We start from the raw sequence: 19,121 nt of genomic DNA, 5'->3' as shown, positions 1-19,121 counted from the left end.
TTTAAAAACTGTGGTATATTTCAGAAGGGAATACTATGCAGCTATACAAAAAGAAGGATCTCTTACCCTTTAAGACAGTATGGAGAGACCTGGAGAGTATTATGCTAAGTGAAATAAGCCAGTCAGAAAAAGACAAGTATAACATGATGTCACTTTTATGTGGAATCTAATGAAAACAACAACAACAAAAAAACTGATGAACAAAATAGATCTAGAGACATTGAAACATGCAACAGCCTGATGTATTTCAGAAGGGGGAGGGAGTGTTAATCAAAGAACTTATATGCATACTAGTCGCCCAGTGCACAAAATTTGTGCACATTAAAAGGGAATTAATTAGAGGAAATATTTTAATATTGCTATTTGCCCTTTCTCTATAATAGGAGTGTCAGAGATGAAAGAAAATTAGTGCGGATTCTGCTCAAAATGGCGGCTGAATAGAGTCGTGTTTGGAGTCTGGTCCTGGGGCGGAGAGTAGGAGTGACAGAGGTTCGCAGGAGGAGTGCATGTTGGCAAGCTAAGGGACAGCTAAACTTCAGGAGAAGGCGGGGGAGTACTGGGCAGGGTTCCCCTGACCATGCAGCACCCACAGGGGCTGGGTCCCCTCCTGGAGCTGCGAGCTCACCGGGGGCCTCGCCATCTTGCAAGGAAAGGAGGATTTTATTGGAAACCTGACTTCCCGCGACAACTGCAAACACTGAACAGCTGTGAGCACCAGAACACCGGTCCCCTATCGGCGCAAACATTCAGATTCAAAGGAACTCTTCACTGCACCACGGAAAGGTCAGATTTTGCCTGAAATAAGGTGTGGTTTCTCGTCCCCGCGGTGGGAGAGGGAAGTGCGCGAGCCACAGGACCGGCAGGACCCGGGAGGTCTGTGCCTAGAAAAATCTGTGGCAGTTGGAGCTGCCGTGTCCCGTGAATGTGGAAGGGGGTCCTCTGAGCTGCTAACAGAAGTGATCTCTTAAAAGCAACTCATTTTAATCTGACGAGGAGTGTCAGACTAAGAATTTTCAAAGGAGTGCAGGCTCCTTAGTCTTGCGCGCAGACCCACTGTCCGCACACTTGGGCTCTTTCCGACTCTGATTACTAAGCCCAATACATAGGAAAACCCAGTTGAGGAATACCCTGAAATACTGCAGGGGGAAGTTGTTTTTCCGGAACCTGGGGAGCAGAGCTGGGTGTGAACATCGGAGAGGCAGCTCTGAGTCGCACACCTCCACAAACCGGTAGTGAGTGCCATAGAGGGGGGGGGGGGATCTAGAGAGGCCCGGAAGTCAATTCAGAAACACTGCCACCCAAGGGCCGAAACGCTAATTGCCTCTGGTGTAATCAAAAATAAATACGAGAAATTAAGACACAGCCGGCTTAAAAATCAGGACTGGCTTACAACACTGAGGAGCAGTGGAACGAAGGGAGCTGAAATACCGCCCAGACTGGGAAACAGGCATACCAAACAGAATAATAGAGGAAGTGAATGACAGCCACTACTGCACATTTTAGTCTTCCTATTTTTTATTTTAAATTCTTTTTTTAAATTTTTTTTAATTTTTTATTCTAATTTTTTATTTTCATTTTTTGCATCTTTTACTTAAGAAACTAATTTTTTTTCTTTTTCCTCACTCGATTTTCACCTTTTTAATTATTACATTTTTATTTTCAATCAGCATTATTATTACTATTATTTTTTTTAATGTCATTTGATTTTCTCTTTCTTTTATCTTGGGATTAGTGTCCTACATTCTATTTGCATCTTTCCCTTACAATCGTTTTACCCTATCTCAATGCTTACATTATGCCATCACTCTCCTCCTAACCTTTCCCCTTTTGGTCTCCTGTTTATGTTAACCCTTTCTGGCTTTAGATTTTCCCTGCTTTTTCAGTCTACCCTCTGCTAAAATTTCACCCTACTTATATATCTAATTCCCAACCCCCTGCTCCAAGTCCATATATACCTTTCTCTATGCTACCTTAAAAAATTGTTTTTCTCTCTGGCCTTTTGTTGTTGTTTGCTTGAATGCTGATTAGCTTGAATTTTTATGCTTTCTTATGAGATTGTTTTGATTATTCTTTTTGGTTGGTTGGTTAGTTCTTTTGTTTGCTCTGTTTTTGTTTGTTTTTTACTTTTGTTTTCCCTTCCCTCACTTGATATTAGTTGGTGTTGCAGTTTGTATTAATCTCCAGGCTCGTGTTGCTGAAATTTGCTGGGATTAGTGGTTGTTATATTGGAGTTTACTCCCCATATATATATAGTTTGTTCCCCTTGTCTCTCTTAGTATCATTCTTGTCTCTCTTACTTTTTTTTCTTTTCTTTTTTTTCTTCTCTTTTCCCAAGTTCAGATTCACACTCTTTTTTTGTTGTTGTTCTTCCTTTTTACTCTTCCTCTTCCTCTCCTATTCCATAATTTGTCTTTCTCTGGTGGTCACCTTTATTGGACGTTTTTAACATCGTGAATACAATTCTGTTAAGTGCCTTGTTGTGCCTGGTTGTGTTGTATTTTGTACCTTTAAATCAACGCCAGAGAGAGAGAACTACATAACCAGACATCCAGAGAAGAGAGACAATGGGGAGACAAAGAAATAGCCCCCATAGGAGAGAAAAGCAGGCATCACCAGAAAAGGAAGTAAACGAGAGGCAAACAACCTATCAGAGAAAGAATTCAGAGAAATGGTCATAAGGTGGCTGAAAAGGATGGAAGACAAATTCGACAATATGAGTAAGAACCAAGAGGAAATGAAGAAGAACCAAGAAGAAATGAAAAATGACATCACTGCTGTAAAGAACTCAATAGAAAGCATCAAGAGTAGACTAGAAGAAGCAGAGGACCGCATAAGTGAGCTAGAACACAAGATGGAAAAAAATACCCAAGTACAACAGCTTCTAGAAACAAAAATTAGAAAGCATGAGGAGAGCCTAAGGGAACTTCGGGACAACACGAAACAAAACAACATCAGGATAATAGGGGTACCAGAAGGAAAGGAAACTGAGCAAGGAATAGAAAACCTGTTTGAAGAAATAATAACAGAAAACTTCCCTGATATAGGGAAGAAAAAACCCACACAAATCCAAGAAGCTCACAGAGTTCCAAGCAAAATGAACCCCAAAAGACCGACGCCAACGCACATTATAATTAAGTTGGCAAACACCAACGACAAAGTAAGAATCTTAAAAGCGGCCAGAGAGAGACACACAGTTACATACAAAGGAACCCCCATCAGACTAGCAACTGATTTCTTAACAGAAACTCATCAGGCCAGAAGGGAATGGAATGAAATATACAAAGTCATGCAAAGGAAGGGTCTCAATCCAAGAATACTGTACCCAGCAAGGCTATCAATCAAAATTGAAGGTGAAATCAGGAGCTTCACAGACAAAAAAGGACTAAGGGAGTTTATCACCACCAAACCAGCAATGAAAGAAATGCTAAAGGGTCTGCTGTAAAAAAAAAAAAAAAAGAAAGAAAGAAAGAAATAGGAAGCAAAGAAGGAACACAGGGGTATAGAATAAAAATGGTGACAAATAAGTACCTATCAATAACTTTAAATGTAAATGGATTGAATGCCCCAATCAAAAGACACAGGGTAACAGATTGGATAAGAAAACAAAACCCATATATCTTCTGTCTACAGGAAACCCACCTCAAAAAAAAAGGACGCATACAGACTGAGAGTAAAGGGATGGAAAAAGGTTTTCCAGGCGAATGGAAATGAAAAAAAAAGCTGGGGTAGCAATACTTATATCTGACAAATTAGATCTCAAAGTGAAGGACATAACAAGAGATAATGAAGGCCACTTCATAATACTAAAGGGAGAAATCCAACAAGAAGAAATAACTCTGGTAAACATATATGCACCCAATACAGGAGCACCAAGATACATTAAAAAACTCCTGGAAGATATCAAAGGAGAGATTGACAGCAATACAATCATAGTAGGAGACTTCAATACCCCACTATCACCATTGGACAAATCCTCTAAACAAAAAATCAGCAAAGAAACATCAATCCTAAATGACATCTTCAGAACATTTCACCCCAAAGCCACAGAATATACATTCTTCTCAAGTGCACATGGGTCATTTTCAAAGATAGACCATATGTTAGGACATAGGCAAAGTCTCTCCAAATTCAAGAAGATAGAAATCATATCAAGTGTCTTCTCAGATCACAGTGGCATAAAACTGGAAATCAACTATAATAAAAACAACCCAAAGAAGTCAAACACAAGGAGACTAAACAGCATGCTATTAAACAATGACTGGGTTACCAAAGACATCAAGGAAGAAATAAAAAACATCATGGCAACAAATGACAATGAAAACACAACAATCCAAAATCTATGGGACACAGCGAAAGCAGTCCTGAGAGGGAAGTTCATAGCTCTACAAGCCTACTGCAAAAACAAGAAACAATGGTAATAAATTACCTAATCCAACAACTCAAAGAGTTAGAGAGAGAGCAACAAGAAAAGCCCAGTGTAAGCAGAAGGAAAGAAATAATAAAGATCAGAGCAGAGATAAACGACATAGAGACCAAAGAAACAATACAAAAGATCAACAAAACCAAGAGCTGGTTCTTTGAAAGGATAAACAAGATTGATGAGCCTCTAGCCAGGCTCACCAAGAAGCAAAGACAGAGGACCCAAATAAACAAAATCAGAAATGAAAGAGGTGAAATAACAACAGACCCCGACGAAATGCAAAGGATGGTTACAAAATACTACGAACAACTCTATTCCAACAAACTGGACAACCTAGAGGAAATGGACATATTCCTAGAAAAATACAACCTTCCAAAACTCAATCAGGAAGAATCTAAACAGCTCAACAGGCCAGTAACTATGGAAGAAATTGAAGCAGTCATCAAAAAGCTTCCGGCAAACAAAAGCCTGGGGCCAGACAGCTTCACAGGAGAGTTTTACCAAACTTTCAAGGAAGAACTAAAACCTATCCTCCTCAGACTATTCCAAAAAATTCAAGAGGAAGGAACACTTCCAGGCTCCTTCTACGAAGCCAGCATCACCCTAATACCAAAACCAGATAAAGACAACACAATGAAAGAGAATTACAGACCAATATCCCTCATGAACATAGATGCCAAAATCCTCAACAAAATTCTAGCAAATCGGCTCCAGCAATACATCAGAAAGATCATACACCATAACCAAGTAGGATTTATCCCAGGAATGTAAGGATGGTACAATATCCGCAAATCAATAAACGTGATACATCACATAAACAAGTTGAGAGATAAAAATCACATAGTCGCCGAAACCGGCTTGGCTCAGTGGATAGAGCGACAGCCTGTGGACTCAAGGGTCCCAGGTTCGATTCCGGTCAAGGGCATGTACATTGCTTGCGGGCACATCCCCAGTAGGGGGTGTGCAGGAGGCAGCTGGTCGATGTTTCTCTCTCATCGATGTTTCTAACTCTCTATCCCTCTCTGTAAAAAAATCAATAAAATATATTTTAAAAAAAAAATCACAATCATATCAATAGATGCAGAAAAAGCATTTGACAAAATCCAACACCCTTTCTTGATAAAAACTCTCAACAAGGTGGGAATAGAAGGATCATACCTCAACATAATAAAAGCTATATATGGTAAACCCACAGCAAACATCATACTCAATGGGCAAAAACTAAAACCATTTCCCCTAAGAACAGGAACAAGACAGGGATGTCCACTCTCACCACTCCTGTTTGACATAGTACTGGAAGTATTAGCTATCGCAATTAGGCAAGAAGAAGAAATAAGAGGCATCCAAATTGGAAAAGAAGAAGTGAAGCTGTCCTTATTTGCAGATGACATGATATTGTACATAAAAAACCCAAAAGAATCCATCAAAAAACTAATAGACTTAATAAATGAATTCGGCAATGTAGCGGAATACAAAATTAACGCCAAGAAATCTATGGCATTTCTATACACCAATAGTGAACTTACAGAAAGAGAGACTAAAAAAGCAATCCCATTTACCATCGCACCAAAAAAATTAAGATACCTAGGAATAAACTTAACTAAGGAGGTAAAAGACCTATACGTGGAAAACTACAGGACACTGAAAAGAAGACACAGAGGAAGACGTAAACAGATGGAAGAACATACCATGTTCATGGATTGGTAGAATCAACATCATTAAAATGTCCATACTACCCAAAGCAATCTACAGATTCAATGCACTCCCCATCAAAATACCAACAGCATATTTCACAGACCTAGAAAGAACTCTCCAAAAATTTATCTGGAATAAAAAAAGACCCCGAATAGCCACAGCAATCCTGAGAAAGAAGAATAAAGTAGGAGGGATCTCAATACCAGATTTCAAGCTGTATTACAAAGCCACTGTTCTCAAAACAGCCTGGTACTGGCACAAGAACAGACATATAGATCAATGGAACAGAATAGAGAATCCAGATATCGACCCAAACCACTATGCTCAATTAATATTTGACAAAGGAGGCATGAACATACAATGGAGTCAAGACAGTCTCTTCAATAAATGGTGTTGGGAAAATTGGACAGATACATGCAAAAAAATGAAACTAGATCACCAACTTACGCCATACACAAAAATAAACTCAAAATGGATACAGACTTAAACATAAGACGGAAACCATAAAAATACTAGAGGAATCCACACGCAACAAAATCTCAGACATATGCCAAAAGAACTTCTTCACTGACACTACCCCTAGGGTAATGGAAGCTAAAGAGAAAATTAACAAATGGGACTAAATCAAAATAAAAAGCTTTTTTTACAGCAAAAGAAACCATCAACAAAACAACAAGAAAGCCCACTCTATGGGAGAACATATTTGCAAATGCTATCACTGATAAAGGTTTAATCTCCAACATCTACAGGCAGCTTATGCAACTTAATAAAAGGAAGATAAATGATCCAATAAAAAAATGGGCAACAGACCTAAACAGAATATTTTCAAAAGAAGACAGAAGGAAGGCCAAGAGACACATGAAAACATACTCAAAGTCACTTATTATCCGAGAGATGCAAATCAAAACAACAATGCTGTACCATCTCACACCTGTCAGAATGGCTATCATCAACAAATCAACAAACGACAAGTGTTGGCGAGGAGGCGGAGAAAAAGGAACCCTCGTGCACTGCTGGTGGGAATGCAGACTGGTGCAGCCACTGTGGAGAACAGTATTGAGTTTCCTCAAAAAACTGAAAATGGAACTCCCATTTGACCCAGTAATCCCACTCCTGGGAATATATCCAAAGAAACTAGAAACACCAATCAGAAAGGATATATGCACCCCTATGTTCATAGCAGCACAATTTACAATAGCTAAGATTTGGAAACAGCCTAGGTGCCCGTCAGCAGATGACTGGATCAGAAAACTGTGGTACATCTACACAATGGAATACTATGCTGCCATCAAAAAGAAGGAATTCTCATCATTTGCAGCAACCTGGATGGAATTGGAGAACATTACGCTAAGTGAAATAAGCCAGTCAATGAAAGAAAAATACCACATGATCTCACTCATTTATGGATAGTAAAGAACATTATAAAGTGATGAACAAAAAGATAGATACAGAGACAGTAAAGCATCAAACAGACTGTCAAATTGCAGGGGGAAGGTTAGGGAGAGGTGGGGGGAGATAAGAAATCAAACGAAGGACTTGTATGCATGCATATAAGCATAACCAATGGACGCAAAACTCTGGGGGTGAGGGCATGTATGGGTGTGGGGTGGGGGGGGAGCAATGGTAAGATATGTACACATATAATACCTCAATAAAAAAAATAAAAAGAAAAAGAAAAAAGAAAAAAAGAAAGAAAATTAGTAAAATATATGTGAAAATCTCCCTCCTGTCAGAGTCGAGCGTACCAAGGGACCCAGAGTCAAGTCTCCACCCACCTGCGCACCTTGAAATCGCGCAAGACCCAGACCTGGCTGGCCCCACCCCCGTCAAGCCCTGCAGGGCAGGGGGCACAGCCTCAGGTCCCCCAACCCCAACACCAGGGGCGCGGCCTCAGGTTCCCCGGCCCAGCCTCAAGTCCCCAGGCCCCGGCGAGAGAGCTCGATGACCATTTGCATATTAGCTCTTTATTATATAGGATATAGGATATGCATAGCCCAAGGGCAAACAATAGTGTAGGAAAGGCCTGGGGAGGGAGCAGAAGCTGGGTAGAGCGGGTCAATAGAAGAAAAAAGGAGACATCTATAATACTTTCAACAATAAAGATTTTTTAAAGTGATAAAGCATTAGTAGTAGTGAACAGCAAGAAATACAGGTTTCTAATGGTCACGGGGAAGAAAGACCTGAAAGAACAGAACAATGAAGAAGGGAGAGGAGGGAGGAAAACAGAGGAGAGGGAACAGAGGGAAAGTAGAAGGAAAGAAAAGAGGAGGAAAAAGAAAAGGAAGAACCAATTTAACATGAGGTCCCCTGGGGGATTTCTGGAAGAATATCAAAAGTCTGCTCCTATAGGATTGGTACAACTTCTTAGAGAAAAGTAGCTTTACCCACTCACATACTGGGATACCTTATTGAAGGGTCAGAGTAAAGAATGCTTCAGAACCTTATGCCTAGGACCTACACACACTACACACATTCCTACTTCTTTCTCAAGAGTCCAATCAATCAGGTGGTGATCCTTTGAGGAAGTTCTTCCCTATTATCATTATGAAACTTCATATTCAGCATTTTAAAATACATCTTTACAATCTAAATAAAATATAAAAATGTAAATGTTTCTTTTGTCTTACAGAATTCTCCAGCTACTAGAACCTCTGATTATTTCCTGAACAATAGTACAAATAACTCTTCCTGATGCCCTCCTCCCCAATGTATTTGGTTTTTGCTATAATTGACTTTTTGTCCAAGAAAAGTGTCATTGGATCATGTACAGTAAGAATGGGATGCCTTTGGTAACCTACCATCATGATTTCTTATGGATTTCCCATATCCACACTGGGGTGTGTAAAGAGACAAGAGACGTGCCCCATATACATACACAGTTGTAATTTTCTGAGGCATACACTGCCACATAAATTTTCCCTAGATGTCAAGACATTTTTTTATCCCTAATTCAGATATCCAAGATCTCCATTTTGCCTGCTTCTATTAAATATGCTTTTACAATCTACCTTCTATTCAAGTATTTTCATGTTCCTTCTCTACCATCTTCTTTGTAGCCACTACACTCATACCCATCCAACTCCTACAGCTTTATCATCACTATATAGTTACCTTCCACTATGCACCATGAAATTCTTGCTTAACTGAGCAACAATCTGACCGTACAAATCACCTATTATCTATAAATTATCTATTATTCTAGCTCCTTACTCTAAAACAGTGGTTCTGAATAACAGACAATTTTGTCCCCCAGGGGACATTTGGTAACATCTGGAAACACTTGGGCTGGGGGCAGCATTGTTATAGCCATCTATTAGGCCAAAAATACTGCTAAATATCCTGCACAGGACAGCCCCTCAAACAAAGAATTATCTGGCCCAAAATGTCACAGTGCTGAGGTTGAGAAACCTTGCTCAAAGACATCTGAATGAAAAAATCTCTTACACAGAAGTTTCACATTCTCAAACCCCCTAGTATAACAGGAAGATATGGAAAAGCAAGCTTCCCTCCAGATTAACTGTCATTTCAGAGAAAGAACTAATTCACACTATCTTTGCTTCTCAGCCTCTGAATTAATGTGATCTGTATAAACCATAGACAACCCTCAAATAATTGCTACTATTGTGTATTCATCCTTTGTTCTCTTTCCCATATTCCAGTATGATTACGGTGCCTGGTATAACTTCTTTCTTCCATCCTAACCACTGTAATGTCATTAACTGCATGAATAACTTCGCTGGCTTATAGGATAGCTCTATGACTTTTACCTCCAGAGATACATGATAGCAGAGCTCTATCCCTATCTTTATTACTCACAGTTCTCAAATTTAGTATCCCCTATTATCCTTCTTTACCTTCTATCCACTGATCCAATGAACTGGTTCTTCAATCAATTAAATCCTTCCCAAGATAGCCTGTCCATTACTCCCTCCTGAAAAACATTTAAATCTATACATAGCCTGTACTCCACTAACAATAAATGCAGACTTATTACCTCATATAAGCTCAATCAAACCATAAACTAATAAACTACCATAAACCTTCAGCTCTATCTTCTATATCAATCTCTAATCCTTGAAGACTCACAATTTCCCTAATTCTGCACTGAAACTGTAAAAGTCAGAGTACAATGGTATTTAGGAACAAACAGGATTAAAAGCCTAATTACTACTCAGGAAACATTTCATATAACTCCTTGTTGGTTCCTTAGCATTATTCTCACAAGATAATTCAAATTGTCTCAACTTTCATTAAGAGTCTCCTCTCACCCTGTCAACAAACTACTTCACTTTTTAATCAGGAACATCTGTTCTCAAAATGAATAATTCATGTGTAAAACAAAAAGAAGGGGAAAAAAAAGGTGAAATGTTTACTTGAGCATTGTCAGGTTCGTCTTTAATTTTGTCTAGTAGTCCCTGCTGTGGTGCCATTGCTTTGTCATACTCATCATCCAAAGGTTCTTCTTTAATTCTAATATTTGATGCAAAGGAATTCCCCAGTTCCGAACCAATGGGTTCTTTATTGGCAAATGGATAGCTGGAATCCTAAAACACAATATAAAGGATTAATAAATATTCAGGTTTTAGATTTATTCCTCTTCAGGTTCAACACCCAAAGAAAAACTCATTGGAAATGAAGAATTCTATGGACATTCACTAGAATCCCTACACCTAAAAGTAAATGTCTAAATATCAAGTACAAATAATCTAAGAGCTGAGACTTTATCTCCAAAGATGTCCTTTCCAAAATAATAAAGCAAATAAAATAAAAATCAGCGCTCTACCTACTACATATAGTTACAGTTTAGAAAGTAACATAAAGAAAACGTTGACACTTGACTTGCCACAATTACAGCATTCTACATACACACTGAAAACTTACCCTAAAGTTTGTTTCTGGGGTTTGTGGTAAATGAGTATGTAATGTTTCTTCAACTTGATTAGCTATTGAAAGAAAAACAAAACAAAACAAACACATGTATATGAATAACAAATCTTATAAAGAGTAACCTAAAAAGCTATCATTTGATAATCACCTCTCTTTTCCAACAAAGATACTCATTAGCATGAGATGGATCCCCCCAAAACACCCAAAAGGTAGTTTCATTCACAGTAAACAATCTGACACCATGTAACTTTTAGCCTCATCTTACACTTTTCCTTGCTCAAATCTAAATAGAGTGGTTATTGTATTCACTATGCTCTGAAAATTACTTGTGTTTGTTATTCCCCATTTCTGCTTATATCATACTAAGTCCCCTTTATCTATCCTAATCTTTATACAGTCTTCCAGACTCAGCTCAGGTCAAAATTCACCTCTCCTCTATAAAACCTTTCCTGGCCAATAAGTTAAAAATCATCTCTAGGAATATCCGAAACCCTATTTCAATAATTTGAAAATCTTCATGTACTGCCTTGCCTTATGACAAACTCTTCCACCACTGTCTTTAATTATAAATTAAATCTATGATATGCAACTGGTCACTGATACTTGTCTTGTCTCTTCAGACATTATGTTACTTGAGGATAAGTACCCTCATAATGTTCAATATCCCTACAGGGGATACTGAAAATGTATACTGATTTGTTCTTTCTACCGTATTTCTCCTAGCATTGTCAGAAGAAATTTAAGGTTGATAAATTATACCTTTCTTTCCCTCACATCTACTGAATATTTACTGAAACACTACTATTTTCACTATAACCAAGAATACAAAGATGAATAAGATACAATCTGACCCTCCATAAACACCTACACTAGTATGTAAAGCAAAAATAAATACAAAACTATAATACTGTGTGATAAGGACTATAAATAATGAAGCATGAACAAAATGCTATGAAAATATAGGTAAAGAAATATTTCATTCTTGATACAGAAAGGTTAGGGGTGACTAGAGAATAGTAGAGGTTTATGAGTTAGGCATTGTTGAATAAAAAGTACTTTTACAGACATATATACAAAGAGAGAAAATGGCATGCAGGCAAATAGAACAGTAACAGAAAAAGGATGCATGAGGGAAATATATGATGTATTCAAGAATGGAACTAGAGTTAAAGTATAGGATACACTGAGCAAAGAGGCTCAAGAAGAGCCGCAAGAAACTTCTGAAACATAAAACAGAAATGTTATCAATAAGAAAAACCCTCCCTAATTTGGTGGACAGCAGTTTGAATTAGTGCTTACAGCACAAAGAAGTTAAATCCAACTTCAGGTTCCAATGTTCAACCAAAGAAAATGAACAGGTGATTCGAGTATCTTGCCTTCTCATCAAAATATTGCAACCAGGGGAGGGAGAAATGAGGTTTAGAGCTATTTTTCAACCATTTATACCATTACCAAAAGTTACGGGGAGAAATTCAGTCACTCTGCAAAGAACAAGGATAAAAAAAATGACAAGCTTACAATGAATTTAACTGTTCATACTTCGCTTAGCATCAGAAGTAATAAAAGCTATATTATTATAAGTATGTTATTTATTGTGGTTTATAGCTCTATTCCAACAATTATTACCTGCTTTATCAAAAAAACTGCTTTTCAACCTTGCATCCACCTCTTTATGGGATTTGTCCAACTGTTTTTCATGTTCATAAGTTAGGTCTCTATTTTTCTCCTTTCCAGAAAATGTCTCTTTGCTGTTTTCTCTTACTAGACTAAAATCTTTCCGTATTGACTTAAAGACAGAAACCTGATCAAACTGTTTAGGAAAGTCTTTTTTAAATTTATTTTGAATCTGTATTTCATTTTCATGGTCTGATTCATGCTGTGTGACTCTTCTCTCTATTTCCAAGCTATCATCAGTATGAACTGAAGAAACAAGATTGTCTTTTGAACTAAAATCCTGTTCATCCTCATTGTCACTACCAACGACTGGAATTCCTGCAAGATCCCCAGAGTTCAAAAAATAATCATCTTCATCCAGCAATGAATTTTCAGATCCTGTTTGATTCGGCATTCCATAAGGCATGCTGTCAAGGGTAGGAGTTAAGTTGTGGTCTATATCTTCAGACATTTCTGTATCCATGATACCACCACCTTAAAAAGTAAAATACTGTTTAGACAAACGATAATGCTAAAGTTGACCACATTTATAAGGTCTGTCTGATATTTAATCAAATATTTTTTCTTTCCAAACAAAATATAGGTAATATCACAGAATTCCATTAACACTTTAAGACAGGCGTGACAGATATGACTATCCCTATTTGACAGATAAGGAAACAGGGCCCTAAAACTTGAAAAACTATTATTAGTTATGAAGAAAGGCAATGTGAGTTAGATAAATGTACCAACTTCAAAATCAGACATACCTGTGTTGGAATCATAGCATGATCACTGAAAATCTATATTATCTTGAAAATTAAACTTTCAGGCTTCTTTATCTATAGAGAGATGTAATACTGACCTTGGAAATTAATTTATGGTGGGGATTAATGGCAGTGTGTATAAAGGACCTACTAACAGAGTATAAAAGTGATAATTATAATTAGTATAGTGATTATTCTGGGGACCTGATATTAGAACCCAGGTCTCTGGTCTCAGAGTCCCAATTTCTCGGCACTAATTCTAATAAACACAGCAGTTAATATTTATAATAATAAATATTTAAACATAAAAATAAAATGTATCCAAGCTAGAATAAATTTTAAAAGTGTTTACCGTTTAAAACTATATGTTCAAGTCTCTCTTATTCCAAAATAAAACAACAAAAAATTTCCAGCTTTGTATTTCTTTGCTCTCATTCACCTTTCTTTCACAGTCAAACTTGTAGGGAAAAGTCTACAGTGGTTTATTCCTACTTCATCTTAATCCTTTAGATGAAAGCAATCTGGTTCCCAATTTTGCATTGGAAATGCTCTCATTGAGATCATCAATGATCTCCTAATGGTCAAATCCATTAGGATTTATGTGGCTTACCCCTTATGTGGCATATCCCTCTTGGATAAAATTCCTTTGGTTTCTCTGACACTATTATTTCTTCCTCCCTTTTAAACTGGTCTATACTTCTCTTCCTCTATGCACTCAATATCAGTTTTCCTCTAAGATTCCAGTTCTCTTCTCATTTTATACTCTTGGACTACTTTTTTCACCACCATAGCTTTTGCAGTTGACTTCCTAAGCACTTCAGCTTAGACCCAAGAGTCAGATATTTATATTCTTCTAGAACCCTTAAGGACTCCAATTTAGTACCTCTAAAACCAAACTCATCCTGCTCCCATTCCAAGCATATTCTTCTTGTATTTCTTTCACTTGATTAACAGTATCATCAAACCAGCAGTTTACTCAAGATAGAAAAGAGAGATACTCCAATTCCTGTTGACAGTGTACTAATTCAAACCACATAGGTATCTAAGAAGCAACCATATTCTTACAAATCCTAACCCTGAACCACATTTAATTGATCCATGAGCAGCCAAATTGGAACTGACAAAAACATATAGTGAAGCAAACATTAAAAATAGAGGTACCAACAACAGCCTTGCTTTTATTTGAAGCCCAGATGAAACCTTCAATGTAGTTGGTTTTTCAAATAATTCCCTGGGTATGATCCAGAATAAATTCCTCCTTATAATCAAGTCCTTACTGATACAGAGTCCAAATGAAAGTTTTCTTCAAGTTGCCCTCCTCCATAAAGAGAACAGAATTCTCTTTTTAAACCATAAATCATTCCATATTATACTTTCCTCTGAAATTCTTTAATAGCAACCCACAGCCTAAAGTACTCATTCATTCAGCACATACAGGGAGGAGCAAAAGTAGGTTTACAGTTGTTCATACAGAAAATAATACAATAATTAATAAATAATACAAGAAAAACCAACCATGTTTTGGTTACACACAACTATAAACCTACTTTTGCCCCACCCTGTATTTATTAGAAAACCACTATGTAATAATTACTGTGATAATTCCCCCTCTTCACAGAACTAGAAAAACAGACAGAGGAAATAATTACCATTTTTACTTAACTAAGTAATAATAAATTCAAACAACAGATGCTAAAATCTTACGAATGTGTACAATTTACTTTCACACAGTATGCCACAGAGAGAGAAGCACGGAGGATAACAGCATACACAGTGTTACAGATATTCATGGTACTATTCTTTTCATGTTCTATTTATTTTAAAATTCTCATAATAGAAAGTTAGGGAGAAAATATAAATAAAAAGGCAAGATATTTACACATATATATACTTACTAGAGGCCCAGTGCCCGAAATTTGTACATGGGAGGGGGGGGTCCCCTCAGCCCGGCCTGCACCTTCTCCAATCCAGGACTCCTCGGGGGATTATCCAACTGCCGGTTTGGATCCCTGAGGGATCAGGCTTAAACCAGCAGTTGGACATCCTCTCACAATCCGGGACCACTGGCTCCTAACCACTCACCTGCCTGCCAATCTGATCTCCCTAACTGCTCTCCCCTGCTGGCCTGATCCCCCTTACTGCTCTCCCCTGCCAGCCTGATACCTAACTGTTCTCCCCTGCTGGCCTGATCCCCCTAACTGCTCTCCCTGCCAGCCTGATCGCTCCTAACTACCTCTACCTTGGCCCTGCCACCATGGCTTTGTCCAGAAGGAAGTCCTGAAGGTCGTCCAGAAGATGTCCAGTCTAATTAGCATATAACCCTTTTATTAGTATAGATAGTGCGATAAATCTACCAGACTATCTATAATAATAAAAGCATAATATGCTAATTAGACCACATGTCCTTCCGGACGAAGTTGGGGCTACAAGGTAAGCCAGGGTCCTGGGTGCCTGTGGGACGGCCGGAAGGAACCCTGGGTCTCGGGTGCCAGAGGGAAGCCAGTGCCGGCAGTCTGGAGAAGGAAGGCCTACTCTTGCATGAATTTTATGCACCGGGCCTCTAGTAAGCAAATAAAGGTCAGGGTTAGAGCTTTCTCTATACAACAAGTTATTCTTAATATCTGATTATACTGAATGTGCTCAGTAACTGTTTTAATGAATGGAAAGGATATGTATTTCATATGGTCAGCAATTTAAGTTCCATAGCAAATGAGAAAATACTAAAAAGTAATATTGCAATCAACTTTCAAATTTTCTACATTTAAATTCAAATTATGGTACTGGGTGAAAAGGGTAGCCACCTGGAAAAAACTGAATCCCTAACTCATACCAAAATAATTCCCAGATTGTATTTAAAGTTTAGACATAAAACTTAAAACAGTTGGAAAAACATGGAACAATTATTTTTAAGGCTTAAAGTGGAGAAAAGCCTTTATGATGACACAAAATCCAGAATAAATTTAATAAAATAATAAAAGATCAAATGTAACCAAAGAGAAGAAAACAACACAAACCAAACCAAAAGATTAAGGATAAACTGGTTAAAAAATTATTTCACTGTACTTTATATAGAAAAAGGTCATTTCCCTACTATATAAAGACTCTTACAGTTCAATAAAGATACAAGCAACCAAATACATAAAAGCAAAGGATTTAGCATGGCCAGTGTGGTTCCATGGTTGAGCACTGACCTATGAACCAGGAGGTCAGGGTTCAATTTCCCGTTTAAGGCACATACCCAGGTTGCAGGTTCAATCCTCAGTAGGGGGCGTGCAGGAAGCAGCTGATCAAGGATTGTCATCATTAATATTTCTATCTCTCTCTCCCTCTCCCTTTCTCTCTAAAATCAATAAAAAGATATTTTTTTAAAAAAAAGCAAAGGATTTGAACAAACATTTCACAGGAAAGGAAACACTAAGGTTGAACTTTGCTCATAAGTGAAATGCAAATTAATAATGCAATGAGATATACCATGTTTACATAGCAGGTTGATAATGACAAAGGTTTTGATAACAGCCTGGCAGCGATGTTATAGGCCAAAGTTGGTGACAAGACCATATGTGAACTGCAAAGCCGAAAATATTTACAATCTGGCCCTTAACAGAAAGAACGTATGAACTGGTACAATCCAAATAAAGAGCAGCTAGCAATATTTATAATACATTAAATACACATACCACTGAGTCAGCAATTCTACCTCTAAAAATTTACCCTACATATATACTCTCATAAGAGATCTATAAAATATATTTTTGAAAACAATCTATCAATGAGGCTAAATTAATCGCATGACATATCTACAATGGAATATTATATAGTTGTTAAAAACAATGAGGCAAAAAAATTAAAAAGAAAAAGAATGAGGCAGCTTTATATAAATTCCCAAGGTTAAGTAAAAATTTTAAAGTGAGGGAAAATACACATATATAGAGTTAGTGCACGTACCTTTTAATAGTTGTTCATATGAAAAATACAATAATTAATAAATGATAATACAAGAATAACTGTGTTTCGTGCAATCATGTTGTAAACCTGCTTATGCCCCACTCTGTATTATGGTATCACTACTATATTTTTTTAAAATTTATGTATATCTGTAATTATCTACACTAATAAAAGAGAGAGATGCAAATTGATGCCCACCAGCCAATCAGGAGTGGGTATGCAAATTAACCCAACAAAGATGGTGGGTTAATTTGCATATGCAGGCACCGCCCTAGGCATTCCGGGCCTCTGGGCAGCATGGGAAGGTGGAACGGGGGCTCCGGGCCAGAGCAAAGGCAGAAAGGCGGCTCCGGTCCATAGCAAAGGCGGTGCCGGCAGCCAGGGGAAGGAAGGCCCATTCTTGCAAGAATCTTTGTGCATCAGGCCTCTAGTTTATGCATTAAAAATATATTCTATTGATTTTCTATAAGGAAAAGAATTGGATGACTAGAAGACAGAAAATACAATCTTTTCAAAGCATACTTTTTTGTGCCTGAGTTTTGAATCATTTGTATCTATCCATTAAAAAAAATTTTATACTTATTTTAGAATGTACTTGAGACTTAAAGCTTTTCAGAGATGGCAATTTCTAACAAAGCACCTAATTTAAATTTGTAATTTTGCTAGTTTACCACCCAGTAAGTACGCAGGCTGCATAAAATCTTATGTGGTTAAAATGTAAGTATTAGTATGTACTAGTACACCACACCTTCCAGATCCTACCAAATGAAGAGCTTTGTCTTCTTTCTGGAAAGATTTGGCCTTGCAGTCAATGTTGATGGTTGACCTGGATCAACCCATGATTTTGTGCCTTTGGGATTCTCAAAATAAATCCACTTTTCATCGTCGGTCACAATTCGATGCAAAAAAGACTTTCTTTCTTGCCAATGAAGCAACATTTTACTGATGACTTTTTGGTTTTACATTTGTCTTTCATTCAGTTGATGTGGCACCCATTTTCCTTGCTTTAAAATCTTTTCCATTGTTTGTAAACGATCGGAAATTGTTTGCTGAGCAATGTTTAATCTTTCTGCAAGTTGTTTTTGAGTTTGACACGCATCTTCATCCAATAATGCTTGTAATTGTTGGTCTTCAAACTTTTTCAGTTGACCTGGACGTTCTTTGTCTTTCACATTGAAATCATCACTTTTAAAGCGTTTAAACCAGCGTTCACAGGTATCTTGAGATGGAGCATGTTCACCATAAGCTTTCCAAAGTATACGATAACTTTCAGCAGCACTTTTCTTCAAAATAAAGTAATGAATTAAAACTTCCCGCAAATGCTTTTTTTGGGGCACAAAATTCGACATTTTTAAGCGTAAAAATATCTATGATATTAACACCTTCATAAAATTTGATATATGAAGTTTTGAAGCTTGTTGTCAATACAACAAAATAGCATACATATCCAATCGCATATATATCAACATATGTGTAACTCCATCTATTGAAAAAAATCCGCATTATTAACTGGTACACCTGGTAAATGAGAAAGGAGAAAAGCCAAAGGATAGCTCTATTAGGAATTTGATGGACCATAGGAAAAAAATGCAATATATTTAAGTGTGAAAGAAAGTCATTAAAAGATCCTGAAGAGGCATTAACATGATTTGTGTTTTACAAGGATTGTCCTAGCTTCTGCAGGACTACTTAAAACTGTTAAATGTTACAGGGAATAAAGAATAGAAGCAAGAAGACCAGTTAAGAAGCTATTA

General features: G+C 37.4%; 1 protein-coding gene across 4 annotated transcripts in view; it reads right to left on the bottom strand.

The window, feature by feature from the left end:
• Positions 1-19,121, bottom strand: part of ZMYM4 (zinc finger MYM-type containing 4) — a 134,884-nt gene that overhangs the window by 59,330 nt on the left and 56,433 nt on the right. For all 4 annotated transcript variants that reach the window (XM_054720520.1, XM_054720523.1, XM_054720521.1 and 1 more), the window contains exons 3-5: positions 12,629-13,150; positions 10,997-11,058; positions 10,489-10,659 (exon numbers count right to left, since the gene is read on the bottom strand). In XM_054720520.1, coding sequence (XP_054576495.1) covers positions 10,489-10,659; positions 10,997-11,058; positions 12,629-13,150 — 755 coding nt within the window. The remainder of the gene's footprint in view (positions 1-10,488; positions 10,660-10,996; positions 11,059-12,628; positions 13,151-19,121) is intronic.

The sequence above is a fragment of the Eptesicus fuscus genome, chromosome 9 (assembly GCF_027574615.1).
Source record: "Eptesicus fuscus isolate TK198812 chromosome 9, DD_ASM_mEF_20220401, whole genome shotgun sequence".
Lineage (NCBI taxonomy): Eukaryota > Metazoa > Chordata > Mammalia > Chiroptera > Vespertilionidae > Eptesicus > Eptesicus fuscus.
Note: the sequence above shows the minus strand (reverse complement) of the source record. Positions and strands in the feature narration are given on the sequence as shown.